Here is a 23,696-nt window from a genome sequence, read left to right as displayed (position 1 = left end):
ACTTCATTATTGTGGCTGCATAGTATTCCATTGTGTGTATGTACTGCAACTTTGCTAACCATTCCTCTGTCCTTGTCCATGTATTTTTTGGACTAAGCATGTTAGCCAAGTTCATTTGCAAATCTGTTGAGATTTTTGAACTGCAGAGAACCCGTTTCCTTCTGAAGACCTCCAGTATTTTCTGTTGACAGATCTGGGGCCAGAGCTCTCTGTAAGCTCTATTTCTGTTGAAACTTGTAGTCCAATGAGGTAATGAAGCTACATAACAGATGTACTTTCCAATGTCTTGCTTAGAGCCAAGAGTTTAAACTTTTGCCCCTAATTGAAGAGATTTTTTATTTGCTTTCAAAGTAACCCTATGGGGGGAGGGCGGTTGTGGAGAGTACAGCGGGTAGAGCATTTTCCTTGCACACTGCTGACCTGGGTTTGATCCCTGGCATCCCATATGGTCCCCTGAGTACCGCCAGGATTAATTCTTGAGTGTAGAGCCAGGAGTAACCCCTGAGCATTGCCAGTTGTGATTCCCCACCCCCCCAAAAAAAGAAGAAGAACAAGAAGGAATCAATTTTTTAAATAAATACAGAAACAAAGTGACCTTACGGCTTTTGTTAGAAATAGTTGTGAGTTGCCGTTTTGTTTAAGTATAAGGTCTTATAAAGTACTTATTTAACTTTCAGTTTTTCTTCTTAGTTGCCCTTCATGATTTTCTATAATATTTTTGGCCAGCATTTTGTTTATAAAGTTCCAGGAACACCCTTGTAATGCCGTCTTCTATCTCTCCAACCCTATAGATTTGCCCAAAATAGGATGAATGCCTGCGTATCATGATGCCCAACTGGGATTTGATTCAAACTAGTTTAAACAATAGATCCCACATGGACTGGCCTCCTCTTGTCCCTGCCTATTTATATCTCACACATCCTTCAATACCACCTATGACCCAGTTCTTGCTTAGGTCTTAAGTCCATCTGTGACACATTATTTCTAACAGCCTAGATCTTTTTGTTTGGTTTGGTATTGGTTTGGTTTTATTTACCCCTAGCTCTGTAGTCAGGGGATTAAACCAGGGTCAGGTGCATGCACGGCAGGTTTCTTACTCCTGTTCCCCCCTTGCTTTCTCTCCAGCCCCGTGGTCTTTTTATAGTGATTTGCATAATCTAAATGTTAGCATTTTACTGGTTTATTCAATACTTGTACATGAATATATATTTAATCCATTGAGGATTTTCACTACCCTTATGCTCCTTTCTCTCATTCACCAAGTGCCATTATTAAGCATAGTATACCTGTGCGGTTGTTGTAAGACCCACGCATAATCCTTCCACCATACTCTAAAAATTCTCTGTGACAGTGCAGAAATCTAAAAGCTCCCCAGCCTAATCTCTGCCTCCTTGTGTATGTCCACCTCCTCAGACAATCAGGGTTTGTTCTTGTTAAAAGAGTTAATGCTTCTTGGACTGGAGAGGTAGTATAGCAGGTAAGGTGCTTGCCTTGCTGGTACCTATCCTGATTTTGATCCCTAACATCTTATATGGTCTCCCAAGCACTGTCAGGAGTAATACCTCCATGCTGAGCCAGAAGTGACCCCTGAGCATCGCTGGTGTGACCCAAAACCTTTAAAAAGAAAACCAAAAAAAAAAAAAGATTTAATGCTGCTCAAATAGGAACACAAGACCGATGCTTCACTATTCCTCACTTTTCTCTCTTATGAGCTGGTGAGTTTCATTCATCTTTCAAAATGATATTTAGGGGTCTGAGAGATAGAAGTGCTAGTAGTGCACTAGCCTTGCATGCAGCTGACCCACGTTCGATCTTAGGCATTTCATTGTTCCCCTAAGGACCTCCAGGACTAATTCCAAAGTGCAGAGCCAGGAGTAACTCCTGAGCATTGCCAGATGTGGCCCCCCCAAAAAAAATTATTTTCAGTAGCTGTATATCAAACTTGCATAATATAATGAACCTCTCAAGAAATTGACATGGGGCTGAACAGTAACAGCAAGAATTCAAATTTGATATATTAAATCTATTTCATCTATTTAGTAGAGAGGATTGGCATACTGTACTCTTGATATAGAAGAAATTCTAAATGAACAGATTGGGAATATGGAGAGATTTACAACTGATGAGAATTTATTTGGGATTATAGTTAAGGCAATTAGTATAAGTGTTTTTGAAATCATCATATTTGTCAATCATATACCATATGCAGACCAGTATTAGGAATTTTCCATTTATTATTTCATTTCTTTTCACTGAAGCACTCTAAGGTAAGTACTATTTTCAACTCCATTTATGGATGACAATCTGACTTATGAAAGCATTTTAGTAATGCTTTCATAATATTGGTGCCTTCTATATATGTCTAAAGTATAAAAATAATTTGACCCGGGTCATAGAGCTGTTGGATTATTTCAAATAATTTGAAATTCTACTTTATTCATAATAGGAGTTAACTTGAAATAGTAGTTAACTTTATAGACAGCATAAACGTAAGTTGCCATAACTCCTTATTGTCTTATACCTACTCAGAAATGTTAAATTAGGATTCTCCTTTAAAAATGTACATGAGATTTTGCCTTAAAAAGAACAGTGCCCCATTGCTGTTTTGTGTTGTAAGACTGTGTGTGTGTTTTAAGGCAATAGGGCACTGTTCTATTCAAGGCAAAATCTCATTTTCATTTTGGGGGACGGTCACACACAGGTATGCCCAGGAGTTACTCCTGGTTCTTATCACTTAATCACTTAACTTCCCGTTAGTCGTCGATTTGCTCGAGCGGGCGCCAGTAACGTCTCCATTTGTCCCTGTCGCGTGCTAGTGTAGCCCAATGGCATCTGTTCGCTCCGGGAACATGAAGGGCCTCAAACCGATCGTTCATGATCTTGACGAAGAAGTCTGACCATCTGGTAGGTTGGCGGCCACGCGGTCTTTTGACATCCCGTGGAATCCAATCAGTAACAGCTCTAGTCCAACGGTCGTCTTTAAATCTCATTACGTGACCAGCCCATCTGATTTTCGATACCTTGGCAAATGAGACAGCGTCCCTGATCCTTGATCGTCGACGGATGTCAGAACTCCGGATTCGTTCTCTCATTTGAGTGAAACGTGATATTCCAAGCATAGCTCTTTCTATTCTTCTTTGGGAGACCTGAATAGCGTTCTCATCTTGTTTGCATAGGGCCCAGGTCTCTGAGGCATATGTTAATGCAGGAAGAACAGTGGAATCAAAGAGATGTGCCCGGAGCCAGAGGTTCTTCGTCCTCTTAGCTATTTCTTCGATGTTCTTGAAGGCGTTCCAAGCCGCTCTCTTCCTCCTGCGTAGCTCGGGTGCCAGGTCATTTGTCATGTTGACCTCTCGACCTAGGTACACATAGCTGTTGCATTCGGAGATGGTCGTTCCATTGAGAGCGAATGGGGCGTCAGGAACAAGGCTGTTTCTCATAAACATTGTCTTCGTAAGATTCAGCTGTAGTCCTACCTTTCCACTCACGGTCAAAGTCGGCCAGCATTTGTGCCGCTTGGCTGATCGTCTGTACTTTCAATGCACGTACGCTAGCATCAGATGCATCCATCGAGGACCTGATGGTACAAGTGCGAATGATCAAGTACGACATCATCGGTCTGACCGAGACAAGAAGGCACGAATCTCACCATGCCGTTTTCTACACTGGAGAAGAATTGTTCCTCGGAACATGCGATAAAAGAGGTGTTGGAGGCGTCGGTGTCCTTGCCAACACAAACTTGGCCAAGAGCATTGATTCATTCGAATGCCTAATAACCCGAATCGGACGTTTACATTTGAATAGATGTGGCTCACTGCCTGCAGTTTCTATCTTCGTTGTCTACGCACCAACATCTCATTATGATGAAAGAGAAATCGAGAAGTTCTACATGGAGCTAGAGAAGTTCTATAAAGAAGACCACACCTTCTACAAGATCATTGTGGGTGATTTTAATGCCAAGATAGGACCGAGAAGATCAGCTGAAGAACTTCACATCGGGACCCATGGCCTAGAATGGAACGAACAGGGTGAGAGACTCCTGGTTCTACACTCAGGAATTACTCCTAGCAGTGCTCCGGGGACTATATGGGATGCTGAGGATCTAACCCAGGTAGAACTTGTGCAAGGCAAATTCCTTACCCACTGCATTATTTCTCTGGCCCCCTCATTTGCATTTTTAAAGGAGTATCCTAGGTTTAATATATATGTTTGCTGGAAAGGACTTGTATGTGAAAAACAGCTAGAAATGGAATAGCCACAGAATTGGGAAAAGTAGGATAGGAGGCCCAGCAGACAAGGATGGAGAAGATTGGCAAGAAATCACAAGATGAGGCCCCTTGTGACTTGGTTACCAAGGACAGGGTTTATTATTATTTGGAAATACAGAGTTTGTCAAAAATTATAAGATCTAAAAGTAGAGCTTACTAGGAATGAAGTTGACTTTTGTTACAGTCTACTTATTGGCAATCCTATTTCCCCTTTTGTTTTTCTTCCCAACAGGAAAACAAAGTCATGCATTAAACATTTCTTTTATACAAAAGTAGCAAGCATAAGTATTTTACTACTTTGTATTTGGTCCTTTAGGATTTATATGATTTGTGGGCTGTGTTTTTTGAATCTTGTTTGAGTAGGAGTAAATAAAAATTGACCTCTGAAGAAATCCTTTGTTCTATACGGAGGGGAAAATGACTGATTTTCAAAAATCTATTAGTAAGGAAGACTGTATTTTACAGTCATGAGCATTTCTGGGAACTGGCCTTGAATATTCCAGACAGCGTGACCTGAATTTGAAAGGGAAAAAAAAGTTAAGAGACCACTAGTCCTGAGCCAAAATCATACAGGCCAAGTAAAAGTGAATAATGGCTCAAACTTTGCGGGTAGCCACAGGTTTTCAGCTGGAAGTGACACACTGACAGTGCACCCAGACATTAGCACCGCTCCATGCCTTGGGAGCACAGCTCTGTTTTGTGCCTCTAGCACTGCTCTTCCCAGACCTGGGCACTCTGGTGAGAACTGGACCTTGTTTAGGCCAGCATGAACTTGCTGTGCATGTTCATCACTTTGTGGCAGCTGATGGCCACAATAGGGCAGTTGTTGGGTGGTGAGGGGTTCGGGAAGCCAAACACATCCACAGGAATCTTACACCTCACTTAAAGGAAACCAGGACTTTATCTATACTCTTGGGCTAATCAAGAGCCAGTGTCCTTAGTTCCAATGTGGGGATTGTTTCTCTGTTCATGACTTTGTAAAAGAAAACAACAGGTTAGTCTTCCGTAATGTTTCAAGTTCCTTTTTGAAGTATAGTACATTTAATTGACACTTGTAAATGAAGTGAGAGGGAATGTTCATGGTGTATAGTTTTACAGAAGTTTTGGCAATATGTTTAGTTGTATATCTTTCCATCTCAAAATCAAGATAAAGAATTGTTTTATCACCCATCTACCCCCCTCCCCCAAATTTGCTCTCTGCTGCCTCTGTACAGTTAGCCACACCCCTAACCACCAAATCTTGGCAACTAACTACTGATCTGGTTTCTCTGATCCTATAATTTTGCTTTTCCCAGAATATCCTATAAATGAAATCATACCGTATATAGTACTGAGAGTCTGATGCAACATTCTTAATTTAGAATTTTAAAAAAATAGTTACTACCTAATAATCATCGTGATCATTTTAATTAGGAATAGGAACCTCTTGCGTTGCTTTTAATATGTTGGGAATCAGTGTAACCCAGTGTTTGGGAAATATGAATGCTGGATATTAACAAAAATTAATCCAGAAATTTCATTTTTTCAAAATGTCTGCACTGTGTTTTGTCAGTATCACAACTGAGTCTTAATTTCTACTGCTCTAAAAGAAAAAAAAGTTGTTTTTTTTTTTCATTGAAAACTAGCCTTTCCTCTACATTTAGCTTTACAAGTTTGTATTGAAAGCAAGGTGTTATGAGAATCATCTGTAATTGATCAGTTTAAAATACTGAGTATCTTTAAAATGATGACTTCAATGATTCCCTTTTCCTAACAGTACAACAATAACTGCTGAAAAATTGTGCAAAAACATGTTAGAGGATTATTGCTTTGTTTACAGAAACAAGAGTATAAGGCAGAGAAGTGCTCCTTGGGGGCAAAAAGCAATTGGCAAGAGCTAAGGAACATTTTCATAATGAGTTAGAAATAAAAAATCATCAAGAATATCCAGGAAATGATAGTGGATGCCAGGCAGGCTTTAAGAGACAGGAAACATTTTGCATGTTGGTAAACCACTTTAGCACGTCAGTGAAGACATATAAACAGTTTTAGGATTGGAAATTATTGCCATGGGGAAAAGCACAATTAGAAGAACAATTTCAATTAAAAATATAAAGATTGTTTCCTTAAATTAATCGACTTGCTCCTCTGTGCCTTTGTATAGTCTAAAAGCTAACATAGATAATGGAGACAATTGTGTCTGAAAAAGTAGCTTTCAAATTCTTAAAAAGGATATATTTAAAATTGGAGCTAGGCAGACTGGGGTGATAGTGTGCCCAGTAGGTCATTTGCCTTGCATATGGCTGACTTGGGTTCAATCCTTGCCATCCCATAGGGTACCCCTAGCACTTCCCAGAGTAATTTCTGAGTACAGAGTCAGAAGTAACCCCTGATAATTGCTGGATATGACCCTAAAAAGATAAACAGAAAATACTGGGGCCAGAGTGATAACATAGCAGGTAGAGAGCTTGCCTTGAACGCAGCTGACCTGGTTGGATCCCTGGCATCCCATATGGCACTCTGAACACTGCCAAGAATGATGTCTGAGTGCAGAGTCAGGAGTAACCCCTGAGCACCACCAGGTGTGCCCTCCCCCCCAAAAAATAGCCCCCAAATAAATAAAATATTAGGGGAAAAATTAATGGTTACATGAAAAAGTAATTCATCATGATATATGAAGTAGAGAAAATATTGGCAATGCATTTAATACAAATAAGTGATTCAGAACCCAAATGGCATACCATATACTACTTCTTCAAATTGAGGCTCTGTTATTTTCTACGTGTATGACATTGGGTAAATTACTTAACCTTTGGCCTCTATTTTCTCATCTGAAAAAAAAAATGGTTTCTAATAGGGTTGTTGTGTGAATTGAATTAAAGAGCTTAGAACATGCCTACAAAATAAGTGTTGTATAATAGTATTAATTTTTAATGGCTAATTACTATGCATTAGTATTCATATCTAATTATGCACAACAATAGCATTGACAATTAGCACATTACATATTCTAATGAAAACCTCTTCAAATTTGTGGCTATCACAAGCCAAATGAAAATACGGTACAAAAAGCCAATAAGATTAGACAAAACAGTCTTTCTGAAGTTGTTTTTAAAAAGAAATTAGAACTAACACTTCCCCCCACCTAATTTTCACTTTCAGACGGGCGAAACCAGAACAATATCTCACTTTCATTACACTACCTGGCCAGATTTTGGAGTCCCCGAATCACCAGCTTCATTTCTCAATTTCCTGTTTAAAGTGAGAGAATCTGGTTCCTTGAATCCTGAGCATGGGCCTGCCGTGATCCACTGTAGTGCAGGCATTGGGCGGTCTGGCACTTTTTCCCTGGTAGATACCTGTCTCGTTCTGGTAAGTGTTCCTCATCCCATCTCAGTTCTGTTTGCGTCCTTTCTGTGAATTCGAATACAAGCATCTCAAAACTATGTTTGTCCTAACTCAAATTTTTGCCTTCTTTTCGAAAAACGTAAAAATCTCATATACCCTTTTTTTTCTTTCATCTATTGTTTGTGACTATTGTGGATGTATTCACAATCATTCTGTAGATGATAGGATTTTACTCTGGATCCTTTTTCTTCTATGGCATCTTGATTTATTTACAAAACTGCTAGTAATACTTTCAAGCATATGGTGTTCTAAATCCAATCCTACCACCAGTCGTCAACCTTCCACCAATGTCCTCAGGTTCCCCTTCCTGCACTTCTGGCCACCTCCTTGACAGACACCTATTTTTAAAAATTTTATTTATTCTTTTAATTGAATCATAATGAGTTACCCAGTTACAAAGTTGTCCATGATTGGATTTCAGTCCCATTATGTTCCAACACCCATTCCTTCACCAGTGCGCATTTCCCACTACCAGTGTCCTCAGTTTCCCTCCCAATACCTCCCCTCCTCTCCGCCTTCCCACCACCTTTTGGGCATTATGGTTTGCAATACAGGTACTGAAAGATTATCAGTATCCCTTTACCTACTTTCAACACTCAGTTCTTGTCCAAAGTGATAATTTATTATTGTCATACTAGTCCCTACTCTATCCTTACTGTCCTCCAACCCCCACACACTTGTGGCAGCTTCCGACCATTGACCAGTACTCCTGGCCCCTTTTTCCTGGTCTTGGGTTTTAGTCTCATGCTTTTTTTTTTTTTAATCTCACAAATGATTGCAGTCATTCTATAGTCTGTCCCTTTCCTTTTGACTTTTTTTTCACTCAGCACGATACTTTCTATAACAGACACATTTTAAAGTTCATTTACTCTTATTTGTCAGATGTAAATTGATCTCGGATTCCTTCCTTTACAGATAAGCCCATCATTTCTTGTTCCTTCGTTTTCTTTGAATCTAATTTAATATTGTTTTCTTCACAGGGTTGTTATGGGGATTATTAGGTATGAGTATTTTAGACACTTGGAATGAGTCCCTCCTATTTTCTTAGCACTGGGGGAGTGTTAGTGTTGTTACTATTCCTCTTAAATCCAAAGGCTGTACAGTTTCTCCACAAGCCGTTCCATCCTCAGTATGAATGCAGTACTATGCCTTTTTTCTTATTAGAATGTCCATCTTTCCTTAGTCACTCTAAGGAATTTCTGTGGCATAGGCACAGTTTTATTTTTTTACCACTTTGCCTTTGTATAGTATACTTCAATCAAAAACTGGAGTATTATATTAAAGTAGACTCTTGCCATGTCTGTTTTATTGATGGTGGATGTTAAAACTGAATTGTTTTTACCAATTCTGCCAAACTAGCACCATTTTTATTTCTCTGTTGGAATGAAAGGCTTTGTAGTTATAATCACGGATCCATATTCTAGGCCTGTGCAGTGGGTCCACCATGTTACGACTTTCTCTGTGTTTCTTCTCTATTTTGAAATGACTGCTGTCCTCAAACATGAAGATGGAAAGAAGGCACCAGGCGGAGAGATTTACTTCCGCCAAGACCTAAGAAAAAGAAGACCACTTATCTTATTGGATTTATTCTTTTATTAAACTGTAACTGGTCATAAATCCAGGACTTTGTTCAAATGAGCAGATAAAATAATTATATTGGTTTGAAATTAATTGTGAGTCTGCTAAGTGTGCCCAGAAGCCCTCTGTTTGCTACCTAAGCAATGGAGATATAGGGAAGATGGATGGATTTGAATGGAAAGAATTATAGCTACAGTGGGAACTTTCCTTGTTCTTGAGGATAAACACAGCACATGATAGCAAACTCTCACCAGTCATCTTGTATTGCTGTTCTATTCCTGGATTCTAACAACAAAAGGCTTGAGTAATGCTTACCTTTCTTGCAGATGGAGAAAAGAAATGATATTAACATTAAACAACTGTTACTGAATATGAGAAAATACCGAATGGGACTTATTCAGACTCCAGATCAACTCAGATTTTCTTATATGACAATAATAGAGGGAGCAAAAATTTTAAAAGGAGATTCAAATATACAGGTAAACTTTTTTTAGGAAATTTATACCTGTGTATGAAATACATTTAGCCCCAAATAATTGCTCTTTATTTAAGAACTTAACCTTCTCACTTCCATTATTTTCTTTTAAAAAAGCACTTAATGTGATAAATCCAAAAGGATATATTAATGTTATAAAATTTAAGTTCACTTCCTCTTATGTACCTCAGATTTGTAATAAATCCTGTTACTTAAAAGGCCTAAAGGGATCAAGATTTCACTAAAAGTGAAATTTGTATGTAAGAGAGTTTTAAGTATTTTAAAATTCCGGAAAGGGGCCAGAGTGATAGTACAGTGGGTAGGGAGTTTGCCTTTCAGGCAGCAGACCCCAGTTCAATCCTCGGCTCCCCATATGGTCCTCTGAGCACCACAGGAATAAGTCCTGTGTGCAGAGTCAGGAGTAACCCCTGAGCATTGCCAGGTGTGAAATTTTAAAAATAAATAGAAAATACCAGAAAATTGGTCTCTAGAATATTACATGCAAGAATTATGTGCAAGTATATTACATGCAAGGTTAGGGCACTTGCCTTGCATGCTATTGACCTGAGTCTATTCACTGGCACCTCATGTGGTGCCCTCAGCATCTCCAGAAGTAATTCCTGAGTGCATAACCAGGAGTATCCCCTATGCATTGCTGGGTGTGACCCCAAAACAAACAAAACGCCATGAAATGGAATTGTGGGATATTTAACTTGTATAATAACTGTTTTACTTTATAGTTATAAAAGTGAACAACTTGAGCAATTCTAACAGGCATAATGAAATTTCCAATAGAAAGTTGTATTTTCTCTAGTGGCTTTAGTCTCATGAAGTTACTTTTATTCCACATTTGCAAAACCTAGGTTGAGAGACTGTCAGAAATCTTATTATGTAGTATTTTTATTGCATTTTATATAAAATAGAAATCAAAGTCACATTTTTCATTTCTAATCACCGTACTAAATGTAAGTTAACATTGTAAACAGATAGATTAAAAAAACTAGATGGACTCTTGTTGTTGGTGCCCAGCCAACAACATAGGATGAGCCTGTGGAGAATGACCCGCACACGGGCAGGAACACAGGCCCCATGAAAATGGGCGAGATTACCCGTGTTTGGAAAGAGTTAAGATCTCTTCCTTTGGCTGCTTTTTAGCTCCTAGTATCACGTAGAAGCAATCTTCCCTTTTTCTAACCCAGCTCAGCTTTGGAGTGCAGACTTTTCTCTCACATCCCCCTACCGCCCCAGGTGCCGGCTGTAAGTACCCACGGCGCCAGATGCCTTGGTTTTGCATTCCCCTCCGGAGTTTGTTGACTATTTGGATTACAGATTCAACAGGACAAAATACTTCTTGATATTTTATTGCCCCTCCTGTAAACGCCTTTCCCCATTAATGATTTCTCTGTACAGAGTGTATTAGATGTGTATCGCAGGATACTAAATAAAGGTGTGTGGTGGGTGGGTACTTCTCTATGCTCCTCTTCCAGAACAAGGAAGAAGTCTCTCCAGCAAGTCTCATTTCTCTCCTGTCTCTTATCTCAGCGCCCCCAACCGAAAGAATATTCACACAACAACTCTGTTTATATTAATTCATTTGCTAGCTCCTTGATTTCCATTATTTCTAGCCAAACAGATTTCTGGAAATGTTTCCCTTTGTAATATAGTAGACTATCCGCCACAACTGAATAATTATAAGAGCTCTATATATGTAAATTTCAGAGGCGTATGTAAGTAGCCATAAGATTATTTATTAGTAGCTAACTTTTTGTCTTGATTACGTTTGATTTTAAATTGTTCAAGTAAAGGATTTTAAATAAATCTTTAAATAGCATTAAAGAAAAATATTATAGGTGGCTTTTTATGGGGAAATGTATGGTTTGAGCCACACCTGGCTATGCTTAGGGCTTACTCCTGACTCTGTACTCAGGAATTACTCTTGACAGTGCTCAGGAGACCATATGGAATGTCAGGGATCAAACTTGGGTCAGCTATGTGCAAAGCAAGCACCCTACCCGCTCTCCAGCCCCTGATTTTCTAGTTATTCTTATAGGCCACCAGAGAGAGTATGTTCTCCTTAGCAAGTATTCATCCCTCTGATGGTTTTTCAAAGTTTTGTTCTTTAGTTTCACAATCTATATGTACTTATTTTAGGGTCTATTTCACAATAGAATGACGTTTATGAGCATACATTTTATGGTAGTATATTTTATGACGAGAGAATTTTTTTTCCCAGTTTAGTGTGCTGTAGCCATTAGACTTTGAAATTGCCATCTTATTTAAACCCAGTGCTTTTCTGCCCTTTATGAAAATGGTGTTGGAAATGTATCTACATTTTTTCAGTACTCAGGGTCATTTTTACTATTTGGAGAGTCAGTTTCAACAGAATTTACCTTAGAAAGACTAGTAATTACTTCACTTAGTTCTGGTAGTGTTATTATAGAAAAAAATAAAAGAATTCAACAAAAGTAGAAGTATTTTCATAACTTACAAAGTTAAAGTCCTCATTAACATTACCCTCCCACCTTAAATTTGAACAAAAACGGTCGTGTAAGTATATTTTCAGTAATATGTACTTTACAGAAAGAGACTTGTTTGTCTTGCATATATATTTTTTCTTCATAAAATTCCTGTCCAGTATGACAGCCCGTACCCACATGGTCTATGAAGCACTTGAAATGTGGATAGTTTGAATCAAGATTTACCTAAAATTTCAAATAAACACCAGACTTTGAAAATTAAATACAGGGTAGAAAGTGTAAAAATAACAATGATTTGTATATATGAGTTAAAACATTGTTAAAATTCGTCTTTTTTCAGTTTGCATATCCAGGGCTGAAACCAGGGCCTCACATGTTCAGAGCAGGTATTCTCCCGTGAGCCATGTCCCACACCCATATCTACTTTTGTTGTTTGGGGCCATAGTTGGCATTGCCCAAGCTTTCCTCCTGCTTCTACACTTAGGAAGCAAATCCTAGTACCATGTGGGATGCCAGGGATCAAACCCTGCCTTACTATCACTCCAGACCTCCAAATCCACCTTTTAAAACAGTTTTACTACTTGACACTTTAAAATTATGTCTGTTCCTCACATATTTCACTGAACAGTGCAGGACTGGATCTTGGATTAGAACAGAAGTCTAAAAGAAGTAAAGGTTTCTGAGATCAAAAACATAAAACCTTCGGGCTGGAGCAATAGCACAGCGGGTAGGGCGTTTGCCTTGCACACAGCCAACCCGGGTTCAATTCCCAGCATCCCACATGGTCCCCTGAGCACCACTAGGAGTGATTCCTGAGTGCAGAGCCAGGAGTAACCCCTGTGCATCACCAGGTGTGACCCAAAAAGCAAAAATAAATAAGTAAAACCTTACAGTTACGATCTAAGATTTTTATGTTAGTATAGAAACCCCAAGTTGAGTGAAATGGCTATAAAATGCCTAAAGTCTATAAAAATGTATCTTTCTACTATATAAAAATGTGATGGCCAGTTTATAAAAAGGTTTCTTTTTTTTTAAATTTATTGAATCACTAGGAGATAGTGATTTATTAGAAAAAGATGTTTTTTTTTCTATTTCCATCCATGTATCAGCGAATTTCATGACTTCCATTTTTTTTCCTAACCATAATACTGGTAGATCTACCATAGCTTCTTTATCCAGTCATTTATTCTTGAACACTTGGGTTGTTTCCAGATTTTGTCTATTGTGAATAATGCAGCAATGAACATAGGCATGTAGATAAGGCTTCTCTTTTCCTCCATGCATGTAAATCATCTTTGCCTTAGACTTTCGGGAGGAAACCAATGCTTGCAGGAAGAAGGAAAGAAGTTTCTAGTGTGTTCACAGAACACTTTCTTCTTAGATCTGTCACTGGTTGTTTGATACCACTAATAAAGTGTTAGGTCAGTGGTACACTTTTTACAAATTGGAGTGTATTCCAAGCTAGTTTCATCATTTTTTCTGAGGAACTTTGGTGAGAAATAGGTGAGATTATGTTAGTGGTACTATAAGGAACATTTCTTATTGCAGCACAGACACTGTTGTGCAGGTGTGGTTTAGCTGAACATAGAATTAGGAAAGTGAAAACTTAGCTGGATCGCCATAGCTCTAATTTAAACCTCAAAAGATTGTAGCTCAGTGTAGCATTAGTATCTTGACCTCCCAGTGAGCAGCAGAAAGACTGAGGCAGGGGTTTTTGGAGTGCAAATCAGCTTGCGTATCATAAGGTAGACATAGTTGAGAGAACTTGCTGCCCAGAGATATGACTAAATCACACAGGTTTAGGGTGTTTGGGTTTGGTTTGGAAGCCAAGCAAAGCTATTCTCAGGGCATACGCTTGACTCTTCCCTGAGTCAAGTGATGACTCCAGGATCACTCCTAGCAAGCTTGGGGGATGATGTGCAGTGCCAGAGATTGAACCCAGGTTGGCCATATGCAGGGCAAGCACCTTGCCTGCTCTACTATCACTCTATCCCTGGGTTGTTACTGTTTGCTTTTTTGTTTTTAGGACCATACCCAATAGTGGTCAGGACTTATTCCTGACTCTGTGCTCAGGGATCACTTCTGGCAGGGCTTGGCAGACCCTATGAATGCCCAGGATCAAACCCAGATCAGCCATATGCAAGGCTGTACCAGCCCTATTCACTGTACTATTGTTCTGGCGCCTTTTTTGTGTTTTTAGCTTTACAACTAGCTTTACAACTCTTTCCACCACACCAGGTTTTACTGAAGGTTTTTTTTTTTTGTGGACAGATTCTGAATTTGTTGGATATTCCAGGAGGTTGGATATTCCGGGAGGTAGTTTAGTTAGTTAAGACTTGATTTTCATTATCATTTCATTACTGTTGAGTTTTGTCCAAGCATGCAGATAGCTGCTGTAATTAGATCTCAGTGAAGAACGGAAATTTCAGAAACTAAAGTATGGCAAGCAAAATTTATCTTGAGGTTTTCTGAAGTTGAACAGAATTTCCATCTTGAAACTTTTTTCCTTTTTAACTTGAAATCAGAATTTTAGTGTTTGTGATTTTTGTTTTCCTTACCTAGGAACAGTGGAAAGAACTCTCTAAAGAAGACTTATTTCCTGCTTTAGATCATTCATCAACCAAAATTATGACAGAAAAATACAATGGGAACAGAATAGACCTAGAAGAAGAAAAATTGACAGATGACAGATATACAGAACTATCCTCTAAAATGCAAGATTCTGTGGAGGAGAGCAGCGACAGGTAAGGCTACTACAACAGCATAGTTAAAAAATAATAAGGCTTTTGTTTTAAATATAGTCTGTGGCTATGAAGTCACATAGATCCTCTGTTAAATGAATTATATGTAGGTATTATCTCGGGCTGTTTAGTAGCATCTGATAAGATCTTTGACTTTAGAGCTTTTAATCCTATTAAGAAGTAAATATTTCAGAGCGAAATCAGATAGAAGATGGTTTAAACCAATACTAATTCAATACAAAAATTAATATAACCAGCATGTAAAATGTTTAATTGTGTGCAGTAAACAGATGATAGGAATATTGTTAATAGTATAGTTATATAGTGTTTATACATAGTTTGTGATAGATAATAATTCTTTTAATAGAATTATGAACTAAATGATTATTTTAACTTAATTCAATTATTGGAGAAAGAAATAACATCTTTTTCTAAAAAGTTACCCAAAATGCCCTTTTCTTTTATGCTTTGTGAGTTTTACATCCATACGAAGATGTAAATTCTTTCAAGACTGAAAGCACAGAGGAAAGTCACTGTCATCGGTAAAGTGATGGCAGGGATCGTCTGACGGAGGCAGGGGCAGACACTCCACTGTTGTTTTCTTCTTTCCAGGGTAGATGGGAGCAGAGCTTGTTTAAAAGCAGAATAAAGGTCCCTATAGGAAACCAAGGATTGATTAGCTGGATATAGTCATAGAAAAATAAAAGCATAAAAAACAAAATAAAGATCACCCTGAAAACTTAATTGTTCGGTTCCCCTGCCCCTAGGTTTTTATCTTTCTGGGTTTTGTTTCGTTTCTAGCCACACCCAAGAGACCAGAGTATTTCCTGGGGACCAGAGGTGTGCACAGCAAGCACCTTAAACCCTCCACTGTGTCTGCCCCAGTCACAATCAATTTTAATATTGATCTGTAGTTTTTTACTAGAGATGCTTGTTAAATAAATCTAAATCTACCCCTCCCCAACAAAAAAGTTCAGTTCAAAGGGAATAAAATGATACTTCCTCCCTTCACCCCTTTTCTGGGGCAAGGTAGGGCTCCCAAGCAGCACTCAGGGACTTACAGTAGTCACCCCCAAACAGACCAGAGAGTTCAATGGAAGGACTAAGGATGCAGTGCTCCTTGGACGTTGTACCTGGGGGCAGTTCCAGGGATCAAACCAGGGTCAGTGCACATGGTACCCCTCATGCTGTGCCATCTCCCTGGCCTTTTTATTTTCTTTCATTTTCAATGTAATTTGATTTTTTTCAATTTTTCGGTCATGCCCAGCAGCATTCAGAGCTTATTCCTGGCCCTGTACTCATGGATCACTCCATATTGGTGCCAGAGACCAAACACTGGCTACTATATGCAAAGTAAATGCCTACCTGCTGTACTGTCTGTTTGTCCCCTCATTTTCTTTATTAAATATCCTTCAAATCAGTGTCTTTCCCATTCAGTCACATTCCCAAAGTCATGAGTTTATGAAAAACATTTTGGAGTCTAAATTAGAGAAAAAAGTAGATCAGAATATCACCAGTCTTTTTGACATATTTTATATATGTACATGTTATACATAAATCCTATATATATATATATATATATATATATATATAGTGTGTGTGTGTGTGTGTGTGTGTGTGTGTGTGTGTGTTGCTGTGCTTTCGTGATAGGGTGTTTTTTCTGTGTGGGGTTGTTTTTTTGCCACTGTTTTCAGTTATGCAACCCATTGATCTAGATCACTGAGAATGGGTAATAGTTTGGATAAGTGAAAAGTAGCCATCTTATTTATACCCTTCTCCGTATTTGCCTAGTAGACTGCTCACTGAGACCAAGACAATACCGCTATGTATGGCTTTATGAGAATTTCCACATGGGCTTCAATGACTCTTCAATTCAACAAACCTTAGGAAGCCTTCCTTTTTTGGCCAGAATTGTAAAAATGCATGCGCATACCTGAGTAGGATATATTACAGGTTATTTATACGGACATTTCTTTAGAACCTCGGTGAGAAAAAGATTTGTGTCACAAACTAAAAATTACTCCCAAGAGTGGCCGAGATTAGTACCAGGAATATTGCTCCATGGCGTGGAGGCCAGCCACACATGCTAGGGGAAAAGGGAGCTCAGATAGAGAAGGAAGCACCAAATAAAGGGTGTTGGGAGGATCCTCCCAGGGTGGGAGAAGCATGCTGAAAGTGGACTATAGACCAAACATGATTGCCAGTCAACGCCTCTTTTGCAAACCACAACACTCAAAAGGAGAGAGAGAACAAAAGGGAATGCCCTGCCACAGAGGCAGGATGGGATGGGGGCGGGGGTGGGGGGGGGGGATACTGGGACCTGTGGTGGTGGAAAATGGGCACTGATGGAGGGATGGGTACTTGATCATTGTATAACTGAAACCCAAGCACAAAAATTTGTAAGTCTACAACTGTACTTCATGGTGTTTCACTAATAAAAATTAAAAAATAAAATTTTAAAAATAAAAAAAAAAATTACTCTCGGGCTAGAAAGATAGTACAGTGGGTAGGGCATTTGCTTTGTACACAGCCTACCTGGGTTCAATCTCCAGCATCCCATATGGTCCCCTGAGTACTACCAGGAGTAATTCCTGAGTGCAGAGCCAGGGGTAACCCCTGAGCATTGCTGGATGTAACCCAAAAATAAAAGGAAAAAAAAATTATTCTCTATTGGAACTCTCAAAAACTAATTAAAGGTGTCCCATGGTGTTAGTGTTTATTCCATTCTTGAAAATGTGTACGGGACATTGTAAACAGCCTCTGTGTGTGTGTGTGGGGGGGGGGGGGAAACGGCAGGGGGGGGGGAGGATGGTGTCACCAATCCGATTATTTTACATGGAACAAATTCTGTCTTCTTAGTTCAGCCAGTGCTTCCAAATGTCTTTAAAATATCTTTGTTTTGGGGCCACACCCACTGATGCTTGGGGGTAACTCTGGCCCTGCACTCAGGAATTACTCCTGGTGGTTCACGAGAGACCATTTGGAATGCCAGGGATAGAACCCAGGTCAGCCACATGCAAGGCAGATGTTCTATCCTCTGTATGATCTCTCCAGTCCCCTTAAAAACATCTTAAATTCTATATAACAAATTGTTTAAGCACTAATTATATAGTTGGATAGCTATGTAATTATGTTCCAGTGAATTTCATTGGGTTTATATGGTGAATAGTAGTATTATGTCATACTAGATAAATTATAGTTTTTTCTATTTTAATAAGAGATTTACAAAGTTAAATATGTTCAGGGCAGGAGCGATGGTACAGCAGATAGGGCATTTGCCTTGTATATAGCTGACCTGGGTTTGATCCTCGACACCCCATATGGCCCCCTAAGCATCGCTAGGTGTGTGTCTCCCGCCCCTCCACCTCAAAAATTGCAAGGACTTTTTGAAGACTCTTGAATAGAAACTCTATAAACATTTCTGTAAGTTATATGTGTTTAGCCTGCACTTGACAAAGAAGTTAAATATTTTCACTGACAGGTATACACCTATTTGTCATAGTAAAATTTTAGTTCAAAAAAAATTTTAGTTCAAAGGTTGAATTCTGGATAATAATCTTTTGCACACATTTTGGGAGAATTCAGAAAATTCAGACACCAGACATATGTGACAAGTAAAAGTGGAAAAGACCAGAAAGCACTATCAGATATACAGATGGTACAGATTAAAGCAAAGTGTAATATCTTAGTTCCAAATGTAGGGAATAAATCTAAATTGAATTTAGCAACAAAAATTTGGTGCCATAAAGTAAAAATAAGGGTACTTGGAGATGATAAAGAGGAATAGTTAAATTGAAATGAGAAACAAAGAGAAAAGAAAACATTTTCTCTTTTTGTGGGAAACTAATTTGAATGCTCATTTTAAAAAAACATATAGTCAGGTCCGGAGCAATAGTACAGCAGGTACTAGTGCACTTGTCTTGTCCGCAGCTGACCTGAGTTGTGAGATCCAAAACCAAACACACACATACACACTCACCACATACACGCACACACACGCACGCACTCACTTAGTCAAGAACAAAGTTTTCCAGAGCAGGAGAATATTGAGAATCTTTTGTGTCATCTTGTGCTTTCAGTTGATGTGTGTGTGTGTGTGTGTGTGTGTGTGTGTGTGTGTGTCTCTAAGAGTGCCAATTACTGGGTCTTCAAATAATGCTTATGTGTAATATTCTGAGGAACTGTGAGGTTTTTTTATTTCCACTAGCAATATCTGAAAGTTCTTGTATCCCTGAGATGTAATATTGATCAAATATCACTATATCACTGTATCACAGTCATCCCGTTGTTCATTGATTTACTCGAGTGGGCGCCAGTAACATCTCCATTCGTTCCAGCCCTGGGGTTTTTTTATTTTTAATTTTTATTAGTGAAACACCATGAGGTACAGTTGTAGATTTACAATTTTTTGTGCTTGGGTTTCAGTTATACAATGATCGAGTATCCATCCCTCCACCAGTGCCCATTCTCCACCACCAATGATCCCACTATCCTTCCTACCCACCCCACCTCTGTGGCAGGGCATTCCCTTTTGTTCTCTCTCTCCTTGTGGTTTGCAAAAGAGGCATTGAGTGCCAGCCCTGAGATTTTAGCAGCCTCTCCTTACTCATCTTTCCCAACACTGCCATGTCGGAGGCTCTTTCAGGGTCAGGGGAATGAGACCCGTTATTGTTACCGTTTTTGGCATATCGAATATACCACGAAAACCAGTGTCTGGGGCTGGAGCGAGAGTATAAGGGGCAGGGTGCTGATGCAGGGTTGATCCCTAGCACCCATATGGTCCCCCAAGCCTGACAGGAGTGATTTCCCCGCCTCCCAGAAACCAAACAAAAAACAAACGCCAGCAAAGGGGGAAGGGTTCGAGCCCTCACACTGGTGGTGGAAAATTACTGACTGATCAAATAAAACCATCTAAAACTTATTTTGTATTCAAATTTCTCTTAATTTAAAAATCTGCCCATAGAAACAACTTTGAGATAATTTGCATACTATAAAGTTCACTCATTTAAAGTATGTAATGGATTTTAACATACCTGCAGAGTTGTATAGCTATCACCATAATCTAATTTGGGAACATTTTCATGATCCCAGTCTCTATAGCTTTCCAAAATACTTAAAGATTCAGTTGCAGTTAGCGCATTATGTTTGGTTGATGTGAACCTTTAGTCTAGAACTATTTGCCGCTTTTTTCCCTTGGTGTTGACAGTTTTGTAGCTTGTAGACCAGTTGCTTTTAGGATGCCCCACAATTTGAATCCTTTTGATTATTTCACATGATTAAATTCAAGTAAAATGCTTTGACTAGGAAAGAAGCTAATTCCTAATGTAGTAGACAAAAGAAAGACATTCAAGATTTTTAATGAAATTACACCATCAGAACTAGACTCTAGAAAAATTGGGGGACACTCTGATAATGATGCAAGGAAGCAGACACTGGTGGAGAGTGGGTTGTTGGAACATTGTATGCATGAAACCCTATTGTGAACGGTGTTCTAAATCACGGTGCCTCAAACAAAATTTTTTTAGAAATAGAAATGTTTAAATAAGGAATGTCTGTCAAGGGAAGCTAAAACAAATCTAAATACAGAAGGGAATCAGATACTTGAGGACATAGTTACTGTCGGCCAGTTAGCAAAGAAGGAAAGAAAAACTGAAAATCTTTAGTACATTTTTTGAGAAAGAAAATACCATATTTATTTTCAAGTCTGCCTGATTTATTAACATTAGTTTATTAACATAAAACTATCAGAAACTGTTGTTGAATTATCAGAGTACAACTCTGGATCCTTTAGAATTTTGCACCTTTTTTTTCCCCAGTGTTTGAATGTGTTGAATAGTGTGTTTGTGTGATTTTATTAGAACCTGAGTTCTTTATATTAGTGTAATTAAATTCTTTTGTGCTCTTCCTTTTATTTCTTTTCTATTTGTTCATAGTGTTCTACGGAAACGTATTCGAGAGGACAGAAAAGCTAACACAGCCCAGAAAGTGCAGCAGATGAAACAGAGGCTAAATGAGACTGAACGAAAAAGAAAAAGGTGGTTATATTGGCAACCTATTTTTACTAAGATAGGGTTTGTGTCATTCGTTTTGGTTGGCGCTTTTGTCGGCTGGATGCTGTTCTCTCGGCAAAATACCTTACAAATAAGCAATTAATTTTGCTTAACAAGCTTCCACACTGGTAGCTGGTAGTGTTGCGTTTATCACAAGGGTTTGTCTTGTTAACAGACTCCTCATCCCCCAAAGGGCACAGTAGCATAGACACTAACCAGATAAGTGTTAAATTCCGTCCCTGCCCACCATCTCAGGACGCTACCCCAAGACTGTAAATGGCTATCAAAAATAAAGACTTTAATGCTTGTTTAAAACTGGTACATTTTGTAGCTGTATTCATCATACATGTTAAGCATAATATTTTACCTGAGCAGATTGATAAATCCTTTATCACAAGGATTTGTTTTTGGAGGATATCTGGAAATGAACCTGCACTTGATATAAGCAATAAATATTGTGGTTTAATCTACATTATTACTGGAAAGAAAATTATCTTTAATGTGTGTAATGTATTATGTACTATTAACATGGGCATCAACATTTTATATTCTTTACCATTTCAGAGTATATTTTATAAATACCTATTTAATCTTTTGTAGTTAAATGTACTTTTTAAAAGCTCAATTTGAAAACTCTGTTACCATAAAATAATTGTATGTTGACTCCGTTGTAATGGAAACATTTTCCTATAGAGAAGTTTGATATGAGCAGATAGAACTTGGAATAAGTAATCTTTATTCTGTATTTGCATTTCTTTCATGTTTTACAGTTTTCCCAATTTTAAAAAGATAAAAAATTTTCCTAAAAATATGAAGGAAAATTTTTCCTTACTGGCATAGTTAGGTGGCAGTTATTTAAGTCTTTATAAAGATGTTCATTTATTTCTGTAAAGCCCATTATTAATATTGTTTATTTTTCATGAAAATCTCAATGTACTCACCCTAATTTACAACTGGGGTAAGTCATAATTTGGGAATTAATAAACAGCATTTTACGATCCATGATTTCAGTTTACTAGGCTGAAGTTTTGAAGTAAAAAATTTTTCAAGTTCTTTCTACTTCAATAAATAGTATGATGACATACAACCTTACATTGTCCCTTAACTTTTTATGGGTACTTGAAAATTTACTGATTTTAACTGCTTGTTTGAGTGCTAGCTTTCTTCATATCTCAACATTCCATCTGGTGTTAACTTGCTTGACTTAAACTTCAAATAGTTGTCAGAACTTTTAATTGCGGGAATAATTAAATCATATTATTTTGGTGGTTTCCAAACTACTATGCTTGCATTTTTAAGAGGTCACCAAGAGGTGGATGGAAGAACTCCAAGCTACCAATTTTTATTTTATTTTCACCCAGACCATCTCTTATCTGTTTCATACACTACGTAAGATTCTTACATAAGTCTTTATTATTTTAAGGGAGCAGTTACTTTTAAAACAGTTTGAAACCATTGGTATATTTTTAGTTGATGTGAGTAGCCTTCTTGAATGTAGGTGATACTACTTATTAAATGATTTTTATAACTTGTGCCTGTGTCCTAATTTAGTATTATTGTCTCCTGTTACCTTTAATTGGAGAGGAGGTAAGAGAGACATTTCCTTATGTCTTGTCTGCGTTAAACCTTTGTATAGGCACCAAGACCCTTCCAATCATTGTTTAAAGTCTTCTTTCCGGGCCAAGGATGTGGCTCAATGGTAGAGCATCTGCCTTGCATGTGTGAGGCCCTGGAGTTGATTCCCGGTACCCACTCCTACCAAAAAAAAAGAAAAGAAGAAGAAGAAGAAATAATCTTTCTTTCCAGTTTACCCTGGCTTATCTTTGCTAAAATACACTTTGTTACTCCATAAGTCAAGTGTGCCTAGGACATACTAAATTTCAATTGAAGATAACCTTCCTTTAAACGAAAAGGTAAAGACTTCTTCCAGAAAACATGCTGCTAATGGTACACATTACCATTTGTGAGGTAAATATGCTTTTTGTTGTTTTGGGGACCATGTCCAGCAGTGTTCGCAGCTCCTTCCAGCTCTGTTTCTGGGGTCACTTCGTGCAGTGCCAGGGATCAAACCCAGGCCTGTTGCATGCAGAGCATGCTTTGCATGCACTCAGCCCATTGAGCTGTCTCACTGGCCCTAAATTCCATTAATTTAATTTTTTAGCTTTGTCATTTGTCTCCTTTTTGAAATTCTGGGGTAGTATTATAATTGGGGGCAGGGGGTGAGAGTGTTGGTTTTTTGAGGCCATATCAGGTGGTGCTTAGGACTGCTTTCATCTCACTGCTCAGGAATAAGGGGGTACCTGGGGTCAGACGTTGGCTCCATGCATTCAGGGCCTGTGCTCCAGTCCATTGAGCTACGTCTCCAACCCCTATAAACAAATTTTATATGTGTATTACATATGTATGTACTTTTTAATATTTTATTTCAACTAATTTACAAAAGCAAGTGATTTTATTTTTTCCAAATAGTGTACCCTCCACTGTCCAGGTGAAGGAAGGTGTAATAGAGGAGAGAGATTCAGGGGAATAAGCCCCAGATACATTTTTAAAGTCTGGTGCAGTGTGCAGTTCCTGATGATGTACTTCCACAAGGGTTCATTGTCTTTCCTCCTCCACACAAATACTTGAAGATTTTTGGTTTTGTTTTAACTCTGATGGGTTCCATGTACTAATTACTGAAAATACAAGGCAATTTGCTGTGGTGCCCATGGTTGTTACCC

At 38.4% G+C, this 23,696-nt stretch overlaps 1 protein-coding gene across 4 annotated transcripts in view; it reads left to right on the top strand.

Moving 5' to 3' along the window:
• PTPN2 (protein tyrosine phosphatase non-receptor type 2) overlaps positions 1–23,696 on the top strand; it is an 82,420-nt gene that overhangs the window by 51,746 nt on the left and 6,978 nt on the right. For 3 of the 4 annotated variants that reach the window (XM_056127506.1, XM_056127504.1, XM_056127507.1), the window contains 4 exons: positions 7,410–7,619; positions 9,560–9,712; positions 14,748–14,929; positions 20,860–22,508. In XM_056127506.1, coding sequence (XP_055983481.1) covers positions 7,410–7,619; positions 9,560–9,712; positions 14,748–14,929; positions 20,860–21,079 — 765 coding nt within the window. In that variant the 3' untranslated portion in view covers positions 21,080–22,508. Of the gene's footprint in view, positions 1–7,409; positions 7,620–9,559; positions 9,713–14,747; positions 14,930–20,859; positions 22,509–23,696 lie in introns of those variants that run through there. The other variant, XM_056127505.1, reaches the window with a different exon arrangement.

Source organism: Sorex fumeus, unplaced genomic scaffold (assembly GCF_029834395.1).
Source record: "Sorex fumeus unplaced genomic scaffold, SorFum_2.1 ptg000063l, whole genome shotgun sequence".
NCBI classification, from domain to species: domain Eukaryota; kingdom Metazoa; phylum Chordata; class Mammalia; order Eulipotyphla; family Soricidae; genus Sorex; species Sorex fumeus.
This window is presented reverse-complemented; position numbering and strand designations above follow the sequence as displayed.